This window comes from the organism of the source record quoted next, unplaced genomic scaffold, assembly GCF_019419815.1.
Source record: "Pyrus x bretschneideri cultivar Hongxiangsu unplaced genomic scaffold, Pyrus_bretschneideri_v1 Contig31, whole genome shotgun sequence".
NCBI lineage: Eukaryota > Viridiplantae > Streptophyta > Magnoliopsida > Rosales > Rosaceae > Pyrus > Pyrus x bretschneideri.
Genome location: NW_025999624.1, coordinates 4,592,904 through 4,612,381, shown reverse-complemented (window position 1 = coordinate 4,612,381; position 19,478 = coordinate 4,592,904). Strand labels below are relative to the sequence as shown.

The following is a 19,478-nucleotide window of genomic DNA, read 5'->3' as shown; positions in this document are numbered from 1 at the left end:
GAGCAATACGATATTGCGAAGTTTCCATCTTTCTCAACTTAGATCCGGAAACAATAAAGAGGGCTGATAGGAGCATATTTATACGACTTAGTTAGCTTGTTTTCTTGCATTTAATTAGCTAAACTATGTTAATTATAGTGTTTAAAGTTATTTTCGTGCAATTTCAGGTTTTAGTGTCAAAGTATGCAAAAAGAAGCAATTTGGAGCATTCTAGAGCATTTTTGGGCCAAGATTGGATAGTGCAAGCATGGAGGCATGAGGATGGACGAATTTGAAAGGCTTGGATTCAGTTAGGGAGTTGCAAGGGGGCCTAAAAACCTGATTTCTAGAAGGCTACATTAGAGCCACATGCACTTCCATCCTTTAAGCCATTCCACATGCAATTCCAACCTAATCCACATGCATTCATCATCATAACCTAGCTGTCATTCCACCTTTGTGCCATGCTTCCCCCTTTGTTCCAGCCACTCCACATGCATTTCCAACCCACATGCCCCTTTAATCATTCAAACATGCACCCTTTATTCTTTCATCATTCCAGCCACTCCACATTCATCACCAACACAATCATCAACAAAAGAACTTTTCCTAGCTGTTTTGCACATGCATTCCCTTAATTATTCCAACCACATGCACCCATAATCATTCACACCTTGCAGCCACATGCACATTCACCCCTTTCTCTCCCTATAAAACCATGCAATGCATTCATACAAACCATTCTCATTCATTCACCATTCACGCCAGAAATTCATCCCCTCTCTATAACACATCCATACTTCACCATTCTTCATATTTTCTGCCCAAAAATAAGCCTTGAAGTCCCCAACATCCATCCCTATCCTAAACACATCATTCTACACCATCCATAACCCCCAAAACCTATCCTTAGACCTTATGCCGCAACAAAGAGGAGGAGAAGGGCCTAAACGTTCATACAATTCAAGTTTGAGTTGTTGGAATTTTTAGGTGTTTCTTTTCCTTGATTTCAATGTTTAATTTTAATTCTCTTTGTTTTGTGCGTATGAGGAACTAAACCCCCCTTGTCTAGGGGGGATTCGAAATATATGCTTATGCTTGCAATATGATTTGATTACTTCTAATTACGTTTCATAAGTTGTGAATTCAATTTGTTTAACTGTTTGATTGATAACTTATTTATGTATGTTTATTGAGAGTGCACGCTTAATTTTCATGCATGAATATGACGCTAGAATATAAGTGAGTTTCACCTAATACTTATGAACTTATATTCACAAGTAGTGGAGGTTGCTTATAAACAATCGCGTTAAATGAATTCTTGGCAAGAGTATCATGCATTCATAGTTACAATTGCCTCGTCAACACTTATAATTTTCATAGAGCATAATGATCTCTCATTGTATCTCTTCTATGCATTCATGTTGAGAACCATTGGAGAATGATTTGAATTGTCGCATGCATCATCCAATTCAATAACATAAGGAAAATTTGAGAGTTAATTAGTGCATCACGGTTAACTTGGGGTGTTGAGCATCATGGTTTATTGAAAAGCAATTGGAAATCGTTTTATATGCAAGTGTAACATGTGTGGAGATGAACTCCTTAGCTAGCCATCCCATCCATTCAATTCCATCAAATTCATCTTTAGAATCTGCCCTTTATTACAATCTGTGCATTTAGTTTAATTTCGTCAAAACCTCAATCCCCCTTTACTTTAGTGTCCAATTTAGTTAGAAAGTGTCTTAGTTTGTGTTTTTAAGTGTTTTGATTCATTTTATTACCCAATTTCGTCCAAAGTAGTCAAAGTGCTCAAAACTGCCCAGAAAGTGTTTTTAAGGCTGTTTTGAGTGTCTTGGGTGCTGTTTGAGTCTTTTGGTTTGTTTTAGTGTTTTAAGTGTTTAGTTTTGCATTCTTTGAGTCTAGTTTAGTGTTTTAAACTTTATTTTACGTTTTTGAGTCAGTTTCCAAGTGATTTTGCAATCCCTCCTAATCCCCGGTTAAGAACGATCCCTACTTTCATACTTACTACAATTGACAAAAAGAGGGTTTAATTTATGTGCGTATAATTCTCGCATCAAGGGCACGTATGACTATTAAATGAAAGATTGCGATCATACGAGTAGCCATATACTTGACAACAATTTCACACAAGCCTGAATTTGGTCGTGCAATATAATTTTCTAAAAGATAAGCAGACATATCAATATGCGATATAGCTGCAATAGCGGAACGTAATGTACATGTAAAGACCGAACAAATATAAAACTAATCTATATTACATATGATGTTTCATGAAGTTTTCTGAATTAGCGTGGTAGTTGTTTTATTGCTATTGTTCATTCCTCAATCATGAAGAAAATGGTTTACAACTCAATGCAACAAAGAGAAGTTGTAATAAGGCATCAAATCAAATAGATCAAAATTTTATTCTAACTCATGAAACATCCCACAAATTTATTAGCCCTAGAGAAGTTCAATTCTCTCTTTAAGATAGAGAAGAAGGAGGTGGGATGGAATTTACAATTATACAATGATTAAATACTCGATCAGCCCTGGCTTGAATGGCGGTTCTATTCCCGGTGTGTTCATAAGTAAAAGTGTTGTTCACGAAAACATTATGGCACGGTCTTCCTAACTCCACAAGAGCCTGGCAACGACCGTCACCAATTTTCTTCTCTTTGAAAATATAGTTGTACACGTCGAATGCATACTTTATGCTAAAATGTTTTTTGCACTCAACCACGGCAAGTGAGTCATCCAAATGCGCCAACGTTGGAAGTGTGCAACTCGCCAAAAGCAAAATGGCCACAATTGGAAACATGTTTAGTCTGGCCATAATGGTGGAAAGAATGCGTAACTTTTGATTTTCTCAAAAAAAATTCCTAAGATGTTGTTGAACTTTGATGCAAAGAGTTCTACACTTATAATGGATGAGGCAACAATGGAGTCATTTGTCAGATGAAAAACACATTTTCCTTTAAAACTACTTTAGCGACGTATTTATTGGTGTGAGGTATCAGGTACGAGAGTTTATAAATTTGGGATTTATTTGGTACGATAAACGCAACTTACCAGTTCCCATAAATTGTTTAAATATCAACAGTCACATATCTATTTATTATTTCGCACAAGTATTTCTTAATTACAATTTAATAGATTGACTAGTTCATTACAATAGAGTTGTAAAACTGTGAACTGAACTTGCGTGCTTGTCGTGTTAGTGACTATTATGGCGTGTAAAAGATACGACAAGCAGGAAAAAGTACACGACTAGCCTTAACTGTCCTACTGTAAATAGACAAAAGCATTTCTCGAGCATTATTATTCCTACTATAGCAAAATGAAAATGTAATGTATGAGATTAAATTTGTTAAGAAGCGAAGAATCATTGCAGTACAATAGATTAAGGAAATGAACCCCCCTTTCTTGGTAAACTCATTTTAGCACAAATATAATATCACACCCTAGTGCATATGGCACAATACTCGTGTCCCACACGCTTGAATATAACATTAACGAGCTGCAGTTGTGTCCATCATAAATGTTGAATTGTTCAACAAATATTTTACTTTTGGTTATTCAAACAAAACAAAACGATTAAAAAAAAAAAAAGATGTGGAGGTTTGTAGAATGAACACACTTTTACAAACTGTAGTATGTGCATAACAACTTGAATCAAAATTTTAAAAAGGGTCAATCAAGAGCCTTTCATAAACCTATTTCAGTATCGTTTTGTAAGAATGTTGAGCAATACGATATTGCGAAGTGTCCATCTTTCTCAACTTAGATCCGGAAACAATAAAGAGGACACGTATGACTATTACAAGGAAGATTGCGATCATACGAGTAACCATATACTCGACAACAATTTCGCACAAGCCTTTTAAAAATCCGTTACCCGGTGGATATGGTTATGGATAATCCCTGATGGTTAATTTGCGGTTATGGATATGGTTAATTTTCGTGGTTATGAGGATGAATATAGTATTTCTGTCCCCAAATCGAACCGTTGTCATCCCTAGTAATTAGGTTATAGCATACCATGATGATACCCACTGCTGTATTTTATTAAACAACACCAAAAGATTTAATTTTTCTGGTAATTTTGTGAGCTGGAGTTACTGTGCATTTGATAATTGGCCAAAAAATTGAAGTATTGTGGTCGGTGAATTTCGGTCAATTCGTAACTTGGTGCCCTTGGTGTGTAAATACATATTCCTATCCTTTTATATATAATCACGCTCAATAAATCATCCCGGATTCAATTATCAAATTTATCAAAGAGTAACCTAGTAATTATTATACGAGGAAAATTATCAAACCAAACAGAAGAGTGACAATGGTTATCTGCGGTTAACAAGGGTTAATTGAGTTGGTAAAGATCGTTCTCTTCACCAGACCAAAGTTTAGAAATGAGTCTTATTGCCGGCAATCTCTCTTGATGGGTGATTTGTAAAAAATCCAAAAAGGTACTAAGATCCCCTACTTGAGTACTTAAAGAGGCTTGTTGTATGCCCTAATCCTAGGATGGGGTAGCCCTCCCCACTCCTTCGCTAATTGGAACCTAATGGATCGTACACCAAGTAACGATGAATGTGAAGAAATATCAATGAGATGGATAAGGAATTAAATAGTTTAATTGAACTTGGTCAAGATTAATTAATTAGTTAATTAATCATACGAAAGGTTTGTATTGGCTTTTTAAGTTACTTTTGGATTTTGATCCACAAGGCACATAGAGTTTAAGTTGTATGACAACTAAAATGAAATGAGCAATTAACCTAACTAAAACGGGGAGACCGGCCATGCTAAAAAATTATTTAGTTAAATTTTTTTTTTTTTCAATTTGCAGAGGCTTGGATCGTCGGATTTGCAAATCGATTTCTATTGATCTCAGAAAATCAATGACAAACTTGCAAACGCATCTTCCTAGCGGAGTGCTTAATGGTGTCGAGAAGGATGCGATGGTCGAAGAAGAAAAGCTTAATGGTGGTGGGTTGGAGATCTGTGGAAGACGACTAAGAAAGTCGAAGCCTCAGCACGATGATGATGCGAAGCGTTGTTCTTAGCAATCCAACCTTTCTGCCCGGCCTCACTAAGCCCAGCTAGTGAAGAGTTTAGTTGGAACGAGTCCAAGCTAGTTACATTAAACTCAGTCCTGGCTTGCACCAAACACGGATTAATATTTTTAGCTAAGCCAGTCTTATCTAGTGAGGTTTAGTGAGGGCAAACAAACACGCTATTTAAGTTAATAACTTAAAAAATAAATTTTTACACTATTTATATAAAAACACGTGATGTATCACTCGTGTTCCAGTCATAATAAAGATTTTCTCCCCTATCACTAGTACTGTCATGATTATGACCGCAATTCTTGAAGCATATGTCATTTATGTCCTTGCAAACACAGGTTTTGTCATTATAGATACTTATTGTTTCTGAATCTCACTTATAATGACCAGGTATTTTCCTTTTTGTTATGTTTAGCATCCTTACAATCTTTGTCAACATTGGAGAAAGTGGTAACCACGACATTACCATAGTTCCCGGCAGCTTGGTAATAAACATAAGTACCAAGTCCTAAGATAAAACTCGCAACTAGATTTCATGAACTGTGGTCTCAGAGCAAGCAAGCCGCAATTTCTACAACGCATAATAAATCATTTTCATAATTTGATGTTCCAAAAAGTAAACTTGTCCCTTTACTAAATTGGATAACATTATGTCATATCATATCTCTCCGGAACTCTTTTATTGAAATGCTATTTAAGATGAAATGATATATTATTGGCACATCACTCACATTTAGAGTTGTCTGGAACTCTATGTTTCTAACCAATTAATGCCATGATAAGTTTTTGAGCTTAACAACATAGTGAATTGTTTGATCTCGTCTTAGGGTACGTAGGCAGTCTAATCTAAGGGTTAGATGCGGTCATGAGATGAAACAAACGAAGGGACGTTACATTGAAGTAATGGTTTGTTTTTTGGTACTTCACTTGGTGAGACTACTGGCCTTTTTTAGTAGGTGCTTTGCGTATTTATGTTACTGAAGTACCGACCTCACGAGATTATTCTAGATTATGATAGTGTTCTTGAAGACTTGATGTGACGACGTCTTAAGTTGATCCATCGCATGACACTCGGGTTAACAATTATTGTACCTGCTAAGAACGGACAACAACAACCGCCATCTCCAAATCAATGAAGACTTGATGCGACTACTTCTTAAGTTGTTCACACTCAAAGGGGAGTGTTGTAAATACTATTATTAATTAGGAATATGATTGTGGAAACTTCAAGTAGAATCCCAATAGAATTTGGAAATCAAATCCTTATAAGCTTTGTATTACTTATAAGGTAAAAAAGTCCATCATGATTAGTATAAACAAAAAGTACAAGGCCGGTGATGAATATACAATTCTCACACACCCGAGCCCCTCTCTACCGACCCTCTCTCTCTCACCACCTCTCAAAGTTAGTTTTACAACAATCTGTATATTTTATATTTATATATTTCCAAAAAAGAAAGAAAGAAATACATGATCATACATGTGGATTGGCTGTTGTTAGTCCTAAATATATATACACATGAAGATCATTTCTGAATGAGTCGCTGCTCTGATGGGTCTTTTGGGGGTACCGTGAGAGGTGTAGAACGCTCTGACTCAGATGACTGGATGAGAATTTGCATGACAATTACAACAAGGACCAAGAATGTTGCTGAAAATGCAATGCCTTCCCATGAGGCTAGGAGGGCAGACCACTGCACAAATTTGTAAATTCCATAGGCGAGGAGGATCGACCAAAGTACGACAACCTATATAATTGTAATAAGAAAATGTGAGTTATCAAGTCAGTTGGTCAAGACAATGTATCCCATTCGGTTCCTTAATTGCAAGAAGCCTCTTCCTCCATAGATTAAAAGATAGAAAGAGGGAAATGGTAATTTGGTCAGTTAAAAGATCTTACAATTAAGGACTTGATAGGTCTGCCAATGTTTTGAAGTTGTTGTTCACTGAAAGAACCTTTGGCAAAGTACTTCTCCAATAAGGCATCCTGGTAGTTGGAGAGTTTAAAAAAGAAGAAAATAACATCAAATATATAGTCACAACGAAGGGCATTGTAGCTCAATCATTCAGCCCTGGGCTCTAGGTCCTGTGTTCGTTTCCGCTCGCACCAAATATTGCTTGTATGAAAAGTTTCAAGCACGGGAAAATTCCAGATAAGAAGAGAAAAAGAAAAGAAAGGTTGCATCGATTACTATACCTTGGTAACAAACACATCTTTACACCATTGTCCAATTCCATCAGCCGTTTCTGGCAACTCCTGCATTGAGTGTCTCCTGATTTGTAATTTTAACTGCAACAATCGGAATTCCTTATAGTTAGTAACATTATTTCTGAACCTATTCCCACAACTGTTGGCCTCAGCTCTACGTGGAAGCAGATACAGTTGATAATATGTCAGCCCCATTTCATTTTTCCAGAAGTTATGGCCTAGAATTTTAACAGAAGCATAAGTCCCATAAACAAGATCATGCATAAGGATGCAACGGCACACCAGGCCAGCACGAAATGCCACCTTCTACAGAATGTCTGTCCTGTTTCTGCACACTCATGAGTACTTTGTATCTTCCTTTTTGGTTCCCCAGTTCTGGTAGCATCCTTAATGTTTATTGTGGTTATATGCTAAAAATTCATTTCACGTGTTATGCATACGGTTCATACATCCAATTACATGTCATGTTTACAACTCTCACGTACGTCCTAAATGATGGATTCAACTAATGTGATCGTATATTAAAAAGGAACTTATTTTAAAGAGAATCTGAAAACAGAATAAATGACATCTGCAGGTAATAAGGATTACAGAAAGTGTGATGTTTCCTATGAGAGACTAATGATGCAGTTAGGAACAAAATATGGTTAATATCATCTAATCACAAGTAACTTCATTAGCATATGAAGAAAGAGTTATGTGGTCCTACCACAGAAGATTGCCCTCTGAATATTCTCAACAATGTAGGTGGTGGCTGATTGTTGGGGACGGCCAGTGTACAATCATAAATTGCTGGAACGAAAGAGCGCATATGGATTACTGATGAAACAAACCCCTGCAAGTACAGAAAAAATTCAGAAAAGAAAAAAATGGTGCAGCTAAAAACATATAATGTGGCAAGGATGCATTGCTCTTTCTTTTACTTCAAGTAGGTCGCATATTAAGGATTCTGTCAGACTTCACTTCTAAATACAGCATATTTACCTTCGTCCGTGGAAGCAAGACGTTCCTAGGAATAGGCAACCCTCTAGAAGCTGCAAACTCTTGAGCTACCGTTAGCTTTGCCTGCGTAAATCGTGTTCCTTCTACAAAGAGAGCCAACCAAAAAGGCATGGGGAAGTCCTCTAGTCTTCGAAAACCTGACTGTAGTGGAGAACCGATGAGTTATACCATGACAAAGAAGAAGGCTGTGTCAACATATACATGTAAACAAATTTAAAGATACCTTCAATGTGCTTTCATCTTTTGTCCATCTTCTTTCCAAGAAGACATAATCAGAAAACCACATTGACCAACCGATGACCTGTGTGCATGTACCATGTTATCAACCCTTACCGAAAGATTTATCACAATACAAATTAGATGAATGAGTAGAAAAAGGGCAATCTGAATGAGTTGGTAACAGTTGGAATGAGGAGAGTGACAAGAATTCAACTAAATAATCGAATAAAAAAAATTAAGAAAGTTGATAAATCTTAGTTGGAGAAGCAAATAGCTTAATCTGGCATAATTAGTAATTCAGCAGAGATTCTGGTTTTCTTAATCCTGCTAATTATGGAAAGCGTAACTAAATACATGCAGCATAAATCCATCACTAACTTCAATAGGAACAGAAAGATACATGTTGAGAGAAAACTCACTGGGAGGAACATTATTTCTTTCTTTATGATGGCTAGTGCGCTACCAAGGCAACCTGTGCGCTGTTAGCAACATATTGATACCGATCAGTGAACTAGAAATAACACAATCGAAAACATATAGGAGGTTCATAAATTTCTAACTCTGCCAACTTCACTTCAAATCTCATTTTCACTATAGGGGTGCGGTCTGAGGTGTTTTGAATAAAGGAAACAAAAAGACACAAGATACAACATGAGTATATTGTTTTCTGAAAATTTTTGTTGAGGTTAACAGTTGAAAGACACAAAGGGAGGGAGGGAAGGTCGCAGACCCCATGATGGTAGCTTGTTTTTCATGAAGTCAGAAAATTATATGCTTTTAAAATACTGTCAACAGTTAATATGCTTGTTTAACATCATGCAAATGACTGCTAGAGATATATTTGGAAAATAAGCACCTGAGCTACAAGCCATCCAACAAGCCAATCAATGTCGCTTTTGTGATTGGAAATGACAAGTGCATGTTCTTTACCTGAAAATTCCTCAAACAAGGAAACAGTCAGTCGACGTGAGAGATTTGTAAATGTAAACAAAATTCAATTTCTCTTTCTTTTGCCATCAAAATCTTAATTCCCTCTCTTCAACTGAAAGAATTCTGGCATACAACCAATTAATAATTGTCACCTCACCCATTAATTGAAAAGTTTTTGAATCTACATACAACTCAACCTGCAGAAGAAGTTCCAACCAGTTAGACCGTGATTTGAGATTGCAAGGTCAGCACGGAGAAATGTAGTCACGAGTATGTTTCTTCTGCATATATGGCAATCCATGGCAACTTGGAGTATGTAAAAAGAAAAACCATTCTAAAATTAGAATATAGAACATGGTTTTCAAAGTAGATTTTGCATCATGGTGTACGTTAGTTTCCTCCTTCGCTGCTCATTTTGAAGCTTCAATAAATATTTAGCTTTTGCAGAACCACAAAGATTTAGATTTTCATACAATCGTTTAATTTGTCTCTATTCATACAATCATGCTCTTCCAATAACTCAACAATCCCCACAAATTGTAAGCATACTAAAATTTTGAGATTATCAATTTGTCCCAAGATGTGTATGTATTGGTTGATCAATCATATAGATCCTACCACTGTGCGTTTATCTCGAAAAAGCTACGACTGCCAAAAGATAGGTCTGATAATATTGATGAGCAAATGAGACTTAAAGGCATAAACATGAACAACTTTAAGAAGGAAGCATACCCTGATTCCTGCCCACCAATCAATGAGCCATATGAGCTCCAACCACAGCAATTCTGCTACTACTTTGTTGATCTTTCTATACATACTCTTTGACACAGGACGAACAAGGAGGAAACACACTATCTGCAAGCACATATTGAATAATCAAAGGAAAATGCCATTAATTAGTTTAGTGAGGTAAACCCATGTTCGAAGTCACTGGATGAAATGGAACGATCTATAGGACATAAAAGCATAGAGCATGTAAAAACGATATGTTTGTCGGATTTTCATCCAACATACTTGTATGCGTCTATGTGTGCGTGCATGTGGCATGGAAGTGCAGGGCCTTATATGCAGCAAGGATGCCATACTTTGAGCCAAAACATATTGGAAGCAAGCACCTATTGATGGCATTATTTTCTGACGGTGATAAATAGGTCGAAGGTTTAAGCCTTATGGTAGTTACTTCTGTTCAATTAATTTTCTCATTGAGATATAAATTAGTGTCCTAATAATTCATCTTTGCAATTTTTTCATGTTAAAACATATTAAGCAACTCATAATTTTGTACCATTGTCTTCCAAACTTGTACCATTGTGTTTCATACTTACAATTACGATCAAATTACTCGAAGTAACGGAGGCATTACAGAAACCCCACGGCTGTATAATGAATGCACATTAAAGTTGATTCTTGAGACCCTGGCATTAATTCATGCTTACTCCGATTCTTAGGTAGCAAACACGCCTTGATATCAATATTTTACGATTATCCGATCTATCAAAATTACGTGATGGGTTTGAACCTCGAATTCCTTTACATGAAATAGAGTCATTGAATTACCACAAATTCTCATCATTCACATCATGCGTTATGGCATATATTAGGTTTCAGAAATCTCAACATTCTCCATAACATGCAATTGGATCATTCAATTTCCATGCAACGATCAAAATGGATGACAACTTTTGTTTTCCTTAAAAGTGAAGCAAGTTTTATTTAGTTAATGTCATCAGACGGGTCTGCGTATGTACCTGCATGAGATTAACAATGAGGCCAGAGAGAATGAAGAGAACGCCGACAGGTAAGATGGCAACTACAGCTGGGATGGCCATGGATTGTGAGGCGGAGCCGGCAGCGGCAGTTTTGGCTTTGAATTTGGAGACAGAGAGACACAGATTCAACGGGAGACAGAGAGGAGACCGTTTTGGGGTCATAATGAAACAGGAACATGGCGTGAGACGCGAACTGGAAGCCGCTTCAAACGCTCCATGTCGTTACACAATTACAAAGGAACCATTATTATATGAAGCGCATGCATTTTGGCAAATTTCTAATCCAATCACTTTTCTTTTCCAGCAAAAATAAAATACAAATCTAATCATGGTTCTAAAGGGAGAATGACTTATATGAAACGATTCACCACTGTATGGTGTCCTAATTCAATAAAACAATACATCTGTCACCTAGGATAAAATTAATGTTATTTTAAGGGCTGGATAATTAAAAGGAGGAGATATTTAATCAAGAAAAGTGATTGAAGAATTGGTAATACACGAGTTAAAGGTTATTTGTTGTTAGCATATCCCGGAGGTGGATGTTTTGGACTTTTTAGGTTGTTCACATTAACGCAACTTTTATTTGGAATGTCAGTTTTGAGCCTATTACAAGACTTGTTGCAATAAGCCTAGTCAGAATTCGCCCCAATTGCAACTTTTACTAGTCCAAAACATCCACTTTGAAGAGATGCTAGCAACAAATAACCTCTTAACCCATAATTACCAGTTCTCCAATCACTTTTCTTAATTAAACGCAACCTCCTTCTTTTAATTTTCCCGAGCCCAAAATAACACCAATTTTGTCCCAAGTAACTTTCATTTGACATGTCAATTTTGGGCCGATTATATATGGATACGAAGAAAACGACCAGTCCAAAACGAGATTTTAGTATTTTAGGATCTATTTTACATTTTGTTATCTTTTTTCCCTACTTGGATTCCTAGAGTTTTAGGGTGCGTTTGTTGCACCGGATTAACTCAGACTGGACTAGCTTTAGGGACTAAGCTGGATTGGCTTAGACTAGATTAAGCTGGACTGATTTAGTGAAGCATTTAGTAGAGTGCCGAACTAAAAAAAAGAATAGTTAACAACTATAACTTTATATCATTAAATACACATTTAATAATATTTTGTTATTAACTCAATAATATTTTATTTTTTATTCAAGCTTTTTCTTTGTGTTTGTGCTTGGGACGCTCTCCTCTATCTGGACTTTCTCCTTGGGAGTTCATTCTTTTCTTCCTCGTTAGTGTCGTCCCCCAGCACTCATTTTTTCCTGCAAAACAATATCCTTCAAAGTGATTTTTCCTGCAAAATCGTCCCTAAAGCTACTCTCTCCTCCATCTTTCCATGTTTCTTTGTACCAAAGCTACTCTCTCCCTTTCTCTATCCATTTCTCGGGAATTTTCTGGGAAAATGTTTTTTTTTTTGGGAATTATTGGGAATAAGGAAGAATTTTGTATGGGGATTGTTGTTGTTTTTATTTTGAATTTTTTTTTTTTCAAATTTTGGTGTTGAGATTTAGGCAGTGGATGGGCTGGATTTCAAATCTGGGAAAGAGAGAAGCAGATAGATGGGCAAGGGAGAGAGAAGCAGATAAAGCAGATGAAGCAGAGCAAGGGAGAAAAGCGGACGAAGAGAAGCAGATGGAGTGAAGCAGCGAAGGTCTTTGCAATCCAATGCCTTTTGATGAGACTCGCTAAGACCGTCTAGCGACGTCCTTTGTCGAGGCGAGTCCCGGCTAGTTCCACTAAAGGTTGTCCTGCTGTGTAACAAACACGGTATTGCTCTAAGTTTTAGTCCAGTCCAGTCGTCCAATCCCACTTAGTGAGGGCAAACAAACGCCCCCTTAGGGTTAAGTACATTACAAATAGGTCATCTTGCCTTTAGGTTGTAATCCTATCATATTATTAATCAAAGTTAAAGAACTTTTCTCAATTTTATAGTGTTCCAGAAATTCAAGGGTGAACGTTCGTAATCTCTTGTATCTATAATTTCTTACGTGTCAATATGTAAATTTCTCATGTGGCTTTGTATTATTAATTTGGACGTCACATGATGATGAACATGTTTCATGTAAATTGATTTTCCTTTTAAGAAAATGTGACCTCGAGACCTGAAAATAATTATAAAAAAAATCCCTAACCCCTGACCTCTCACTTCGTTTCATTCTTCTTTGTGTATCACCGCTTAAATGAAATATATAATCACAAGAAAGAGAGAAAAAGATTATTTAACTTTTTATCAATCATAGTCAAAAATAAAAGATCGTAAATTTGATTCTCAACAAACACAAATTCGACCATATTATTACAACCCATTGTAAGACTCACTCTAATCTCATTCTTTCAAAAAACAAAAATAAAAAAATAAAAAAAAATTCTCCACCCTTCTCGTGGGCTAGAAAGTAGAAAGGGGTTCAGTTTTCGGAGGGGGAAGCAAAAACGGAGTGTGGATTGATTTAGTCGGGGCAACAACACGCTGTCGCCAAAGCTGTTATTACCGGGTGGTGCTGGGTCCTTCTTTGTTCCCGATACCGGTAGAAAAATGATGAGCGCTCAGCCTCAGCCGCCGAGTAGTATGATGGCGGCGGCTCCTACCACGTCTTCTCAGGGGTACCAGCATCATCATCAGCCAACTTCAGTGGAGGAGGTCAGAACCCTTTGGATTGGGGATTTACAGTATTGGGTCGACGAAAACTACCTCAATACCTGCTTTGCTCACACCGGCGAGGTCTCTCTCTCCCCCTCCCCCTCCCCCTCTCTCTCTCTTCATGTGTGTACTATCTGTTAGGGTTTTGGTTGGAAATTTTGTGTTTAATAATCATATTCACTTGGAAGAAAAATGGGTATTTCGCGTTGTGCTTGTTGTTATGTGTTGTTTGGGGTTGCCTGGAATTGCTTTCTTCCAAGGGTTGATTATATTTTTGGAGTATATAAGTATATATGTGTTACAATTACAGACTGGACTGATGTAGGACATGTCTTTGGTTCAAAAGTTGTTTGCTAGGTTATTGATAAACCATGGATTTTGTGAATACGTATTTCGGGCTTTGTGAATACATATTTCGGGCTAATTTATAGGTATAGGGTGGGGCATTGAATCTACGAGAAACACGGAAATTTATCGTCTTTGTAGCTGACTATTGTTGTTTTGTTAACTGAAGTGATGAGGGTGGGTGAGGAAAAGTGTTTGGATTAGGCTGGGTGAAGGGTTCGATTCCCTTCCGTTGTAACCCAAACTAGGGAAAGAAAAAAAACAAAAAATAGGGAACTGACATTTTTTCAGTGAGGATGAGGATATGTTGCATGTCGCTTTGTAATTGGAAATTAAGTTGGTGTAGAGCGCATGGCTAGTGTCTAAATGATTATCAAATCATATGTGATTGGAGTCTTGTGAGCACTAGATGGTTAATAGTCCATTTTTTGAAAAGGCCAAGTGAAATTGCCAATATGATTTCGACGGTTCTATTCAGTTTACTAGATTAAACTTTGTGGTTATGCTAGAAGAGTTAAGAGAGCAAGCCACACTTCTGATATTTAACATTTTGGCAATTGTTTCTCGATCCCCTTCATGCAATTTGAAGGGCCAAGGTACCTCCCAAGGTATAGGGGTTTGCTTGGATCATAGCTCATGGGAGGATACGTACTTGTAAATACGGTAAAGAGGAAACGGCCTTGGTGGTGTTCATTGTTCTATTGTTTTGATCCTTTGATCTTGTGGAGAAAACTGTTTAGGGAGGTCCATTCAAGCTTGTGACTCCAGCTTCTTGCGCTGCTTTACTGTGTTAAAGGTATAATTTTTTATGGAAAAAAGATGGACATGATGTTAGGGAAATGTCGGTCCTCGGAAATATTTTTGGGGTGTGGATGGAGAGGAATAGAAGGAATTTTTGGGAGTAAGAGAGGAGGAGGCTGGACCTTCAATGGGGTAGACTTCGTTTTTGGGCTTCCCCTTCAGCATCGGTAGCTTCAGAATTTAGTGATAGTTCTTTTCAGGCTATATTGGTTGAAATTCTGTGGTACACTAGTCTTGGATTCTGTTTAAATTTGTTTGAATGAAATAATAGAGTCTGATGATAGGGTGATGGAAGTGGATATTTTATATTAAAGAATTTAGTTTTGCAGGTCTCAACATAGCTGGACATCTCATCCATCTTTGGTTGTATTTCTTCTTTATATTGCTTAATGAAATTTTTTGTGTCCCACACTCCCATCCACAAAAGAAAACAAAGCAAGCTTGATAGGTGGCTTAATTTAAAGTTTAAACTAAGCATGCAATTCTATAACAGTGTGCTATTTTTTACTGTTAGATGATTACTTTATGCAGGTGATTTCAATAAAGATAATACGTAATAAAATCACTGGCCAGCCGGAGGGTTATGGGTTTGTGGAATTTGTTTCTCATGCTGCAGCGGAAAGGGTTCTGCATGCTTACAATGGGACACAAATGCCTGGAACTGAACAAACTTTTAGGCTTAACTGGGCTTCCTTTGGTATTGGGGAAAGACGTCCTGATGCTGGGCCTGAGCACTCTATTTTTGTAGGCGATTTAGCCCCTGATGTTACAGATTATATGCTGCAAGAAACCTTTCGAACTAATTATCCATCAGTTAGAGGTGCCAAGGTTGTGACTGATCCTAACACTGGACGCCCAAAGGGATATGGGTTTGTCAAGTTTGCTGATGAGACTGAAAGGAACCGAGCTATGTCAGAAATGAATGGTCAGTATTGCTCAAGTAGACCAATGCGTATCAGTGCAGCAACACCAAAGAAAACCACTGGTTTTCAGCAACAATATGCTGCTGCAAAAGGTAAGATCATATCATAATCTGGTATAGCAATAAATTCAAGTTGTGGCCAGGATGTGCTCCTTTTTGTCTTCATGGATTAAGCTCATGTAGTATTATTTCTATTGCCTCCACAATGCTCTCTTGAAAAAAGTGTAGTTAACCTGACTCAATGCACTTACCTGTAATTTTTCTGGCAGCGGTATATCCTGTCCCAGCATACACTACACCAGCAGTTCCCGTGCTTCCTACAGCAGATTATGACGTAAACAACACTACTGTAAGTCTGACATGCTTAACTTTATTACTTTATTTCGTTTTTGTGTCTAATATATTACTCTTACGACCTACACGATTATGTCCTGTGCAGATTTTTGTTGGTAACTTGGATCCTAATGTGGCGGAGGACGAACTCAAGCAAACTTTTATGCAGTTTGGAGATATTTTCTATGTCAAGATTCCTGTCGGCAAAGGATGTGGTTTTGTACAGTTTGGGACAAGGTTCGTTTAGCATTTAGGCCTTCCCTTGATTGTTCCATTTTCTTAAGAAATGCTTTGCCCTCCATCTTGGTCCCTCCTACTGATTCCAAATACATGGCTAAATAGAGTTACACTATTGGCTTATTTAGGCTAGCCCTTGTCGAGTTTCTCCTTTGCTTGAACAAACCGCATCGCATAAGTATGCGGGAAAGAGGCAAAAGAATGTTGCAATGTCTTTGTCTGGCCATCCAACTTCCCGAAGAAAGACAAAATGTTAGTTTTTGTTGTTTATTGGTTTCACTTCTGTCCATACAGGGCATCTGCTGAAGAAGCTATCCAAAGGATGCAGGGAAAGATGATTGGTCAACAAGTAGTCCGTATTTCTTGGGGCAGGAGCCCAACAGCTAAACAGGTGATTTAATTTTTGCCTGATATCGTTTTTCTCTATTTATTTCTTCTTTCCTCAATGTACAATGCATGGAAGAGAACTCTAGTTTATTACATCCACTTACAGATGCATAAAAGAGACATTTATAGTTGCAAGCATAACATGAAAAACTGCCTCATTGTAGGACGTACCTGGTACCTGGGGTCAGCAAGCAGATCCAAACCAATGGGCTGCATATTATGGTTATGGACAAGGCTACGATGCCTATGCTTACGGGGCAGCGACTCCTGATCCATCATTATATGCATATGGTGCATATGCTGGCTATGGCCAATATCCTCAACAGGCGAGTGTATAAATTCAGTTTCGCATGTATCCTGTTATCTGTTATTGTTTCTTTAAAGACCTTTCAACTTGTAGTCTTTCCATATTGTTCAGCTAAGCAAGCTAGTACTGGAGTACTTCATCTACAACTGGGACTAGGAATTGACATGATAGTTTAACGATTGCAACTTGTTTGCTTTTCTGAGTATATTTTTGGATGTTCTGTTTTCAGGTTGAAGGTCAAGATGCTGCAGCTGCGGGAGGTGCTATCCCATCTGTTGAACAGAGAGAAGAGTTGGATGATCCCTTGGCTACACCGGACGTTGATAAGTACATCTGCTCACCTTTTCTGTTAATGCAACATCTTTTAACTGAATCATAATTAATAAATTAAAGTTGAACGAGTTAATATATAAACATATATTTTGTCGATTTTAATCTTGTAACCATGTGAAAAGGTCATTGTATCAACTATCAACCATTATGGAAATATTCATGAACTGTTAAAAAATGGGCCTCGCATGACATGCATTGCCTCTGTTGAAATGCATAGACATTTTTATTTTTTTTTATTACGTTACTTGCATTAATGGTTCTTCTAAGGCAAGAAAGAACCGAACAAAAACTCCCTACTTTCAAAGACCGAAGTTGTGAATTGTCATATTACATTCTCTTGGCACCATTTGTACACAGAGGAAACCAGTATATTTATATACATAACTGTGTATTGACTTGTTCTCTTCTCTTGGTTGATTGCTAGGTTAAATGCAGCTTACCTCGCCCGCCATGAAAGGGCCATCTTATGCCGGCCTTTGTGGCTGAGAACATCATCATTTACGCAGCAAGCTTAGTCATGTTTCGTATAATGTTTGGTTCCAAGAGAAGAAGCGATCAGGATATGGCTCGCCTTTATAAACAATGGAGCGAAACCGAGGCCGGGAAGAGTACAGTGGTGCACTCCGCTTTGATCCAGTACTCCGTAGGATCTAATCATAGTGTGGCGATATGGATGTCAATATGAAATTGTGTTACGTTGAGACCTGGTGCTTATGCCATAGGTTTAGGTTGTTTCTGAGATTTATGGGACCTTTTTTTCTTTGTTTCAAGTTTTTTTAATTATCAAACATTTTGCATCTATATCCTCGTGAGCTAGGTCGATTGTTAAGTTTAAAACACTATTAAGGCAGATGTTTTGATTTTGTTTTTCTTATTCTATATATTTTTGAGGAAAAAGGGATTAACTTGGCTAATCGAGATGAGGAGTACCTCTTTAAATACCTTGTGACCGATTCAAAGTTTGGAATTAACTTGGCTAATCGAGATGCGGAGTACCTCTTAAAAAGGGATTAACTTATGTTATGAACGGTTCTGATTATAATTACAAAGTTTGAAATCCGTCACGAGATGTTTTTAGAAGATATTCCTCCTCAACCGTGAGAAGCTAAACATTATTATTACCAAAACTTTCAAAATTTGAAAGAAAAAAACACTCAAAGCACTACTAAAAAAAATATGATTAATTGATTTTGATTGCTATAAATGTCAACATTTGATTGTTATATTGTGAATTTTTATTGCTATGTGGTTGGATTTGATTATGACCAATTAAACAATTGAGATTTGATTTGATTTTTGATTATTTTAGTCGATATATATCATCATTATTTAATTAATATATTGCCGATATTTGATTATGATCAGTTAATATTAGAGATATGACTTTTAGTTAGGGAAATTTTATCATATAACTTTTTTCTACATCCAATTTACTCTTTACACCCTCATTATTTTCAATTAAACAATCAATATCTCTTTAAACCCAATTTTACAACTTAAACTACCCTTACAAACCCAATTCAATATAAGCTTTTTAGCCAAAATGATTCCTGAGACTTGCATAACTCCTTATTTTGGTCGCTGAGATTTGAAATCAATAAAATTGGTTCCTAAGTTTGTCCACAATCAATCATTTTGGTCATTTCATGAAAAATCTCCATAAAATAAGGATAAAATGACAAAAATACCCTCAATTTTGGTCAAATCATTTTGGCCTATTGTTTATTAAATTGAGGGGTAATTTTGTCATTTTGATCCTTATTTAACATAATTTTTCATCCAAGGACCAAAATGATTGATGGTAGACAATCTCAGGGATCACTCTATGAATTTCAAATCTTAGGGATCAAAGTGAGGAGTTGTGCAAATCTCAAGAATCATTTTAGCTAAAAAGCCTTCAACCTTCAATATATATGTTAACTTATCTTTACACCCATTAAAAAAATAAAGTAAAAAATCAAATTCAAAATCAAA

General features: G+C 36.9%; 2 protein-coding genes across 2 annotated transcripts; one reads left to right on the top strand and one right to left on the bottom strand.

Moving 5' to 3' along the window:
* Window positions 1-6,371: 6,371 nt before the first annotated feature.
* LOC103963902 (1-acyl-sn-glycerol-3-phosphate acyltransferase 3) lies at window positions 6,372-11,384 on the bottom strand. Its single transcript, XM_009376782.3, has 11 exons — window positions 11,163-11,384; window positions 10,147-10,269; window positions 9,572-9,611; window positions 9,341-9,414; window positions 8,904-8,963; window positions 8,489-8,566; window positions 8,248-8,406; window positions 7,973-8,098; window positions 7,252-7,344; window positions 6,955-7,041; window positions 6,372-6,802 (listed from the first exon to the last, which is right to left on the bottom strand). Exons 1-11 carry the CDS (start codon window positions 11,343-11,345, stop codon window positions 6,581-6,583), a joined length of 1,245 nt encoding a protein of 414 aa, XP_009375057.3. The 5' UTR covers window positions 11,346-11,384; the 3' UTR covers window positions 6,372-6,580.
* A 2,170-nt stretch (window positions 11,385-13,554) lies between these two features.
* LOC103963901 (polyadenylate-binding protein RBP47B') lies at window positions 13,555-18,378 on the top strand. Its single transcript, XM_009376781.3, has 8 exons — window positions 13,555-13,920; window positions 15,517-16,000; window positions 16,177-16,256; window positions 16,347-16,477; window positions 16,772-16,868; window positions 17,029-17,190; window positions 17,401-17,498; window positions 17,929-18,378. Exons 1-8 carry the CDS (start codon window positions 13,735-13,737, stop codon window positions 18,017-18,019), a joined length of 1,329 nt encoding a protein of 442 aa, XP_009375056.2. The 5' UTR covers window positions 13,555-13,734; the 3' UTR covers window positions 18,020-18,378.
* Window positions 18,379-19,478: the final 1,100 nt, after the last annotated feature.

Bases quoted from the DNA above. Each gene is read 5' to 3' on its own strand.
- LOC103963902 (XM_009376782.3), bottom strand. From the start codon at position 11,345: ATGACCCCAAAACGGTCTCCTCTCTGTCTCCCGTTGAATCTGTGTCTC. The intron at 9,612-10,146 runs GTATGCTTCCTT...CTTCTTCTGCAG, and splicing joins ATTGGTGGGCAGGAATCAGG to GTTGAGTTGTATGTAGATTC. The intron at 6,803-6,954 runs GTAAGATCTTTT...ACAATTATATAG, and splicing joins GACCTATCAAGTCCTTAATT to GTTGTCGTACTTTGGTCGAT.
- LOC103963901 (XM_009376781.3), top strand. From the start codon at position 13,735: ATGATGAGCGCTCAGCCTCAGCCGCCGAGTAGTATGATGGCGGCGGCT. The intron at 16,869-17,028 runs GTGATTTAATTT...GCCTCATTGTAG, and splicing joins GGAGCCCAACAGCTAAACAG to GACGTACCTGGTACCTGGGG. The intron at 17,191-17,400 runs GCGAGTGTATAA...TTCTGTTTTCAG, and splicing joins ATGGCCAATATCCTCAACAG to GTTGAAGGTCAAGATGCTGC.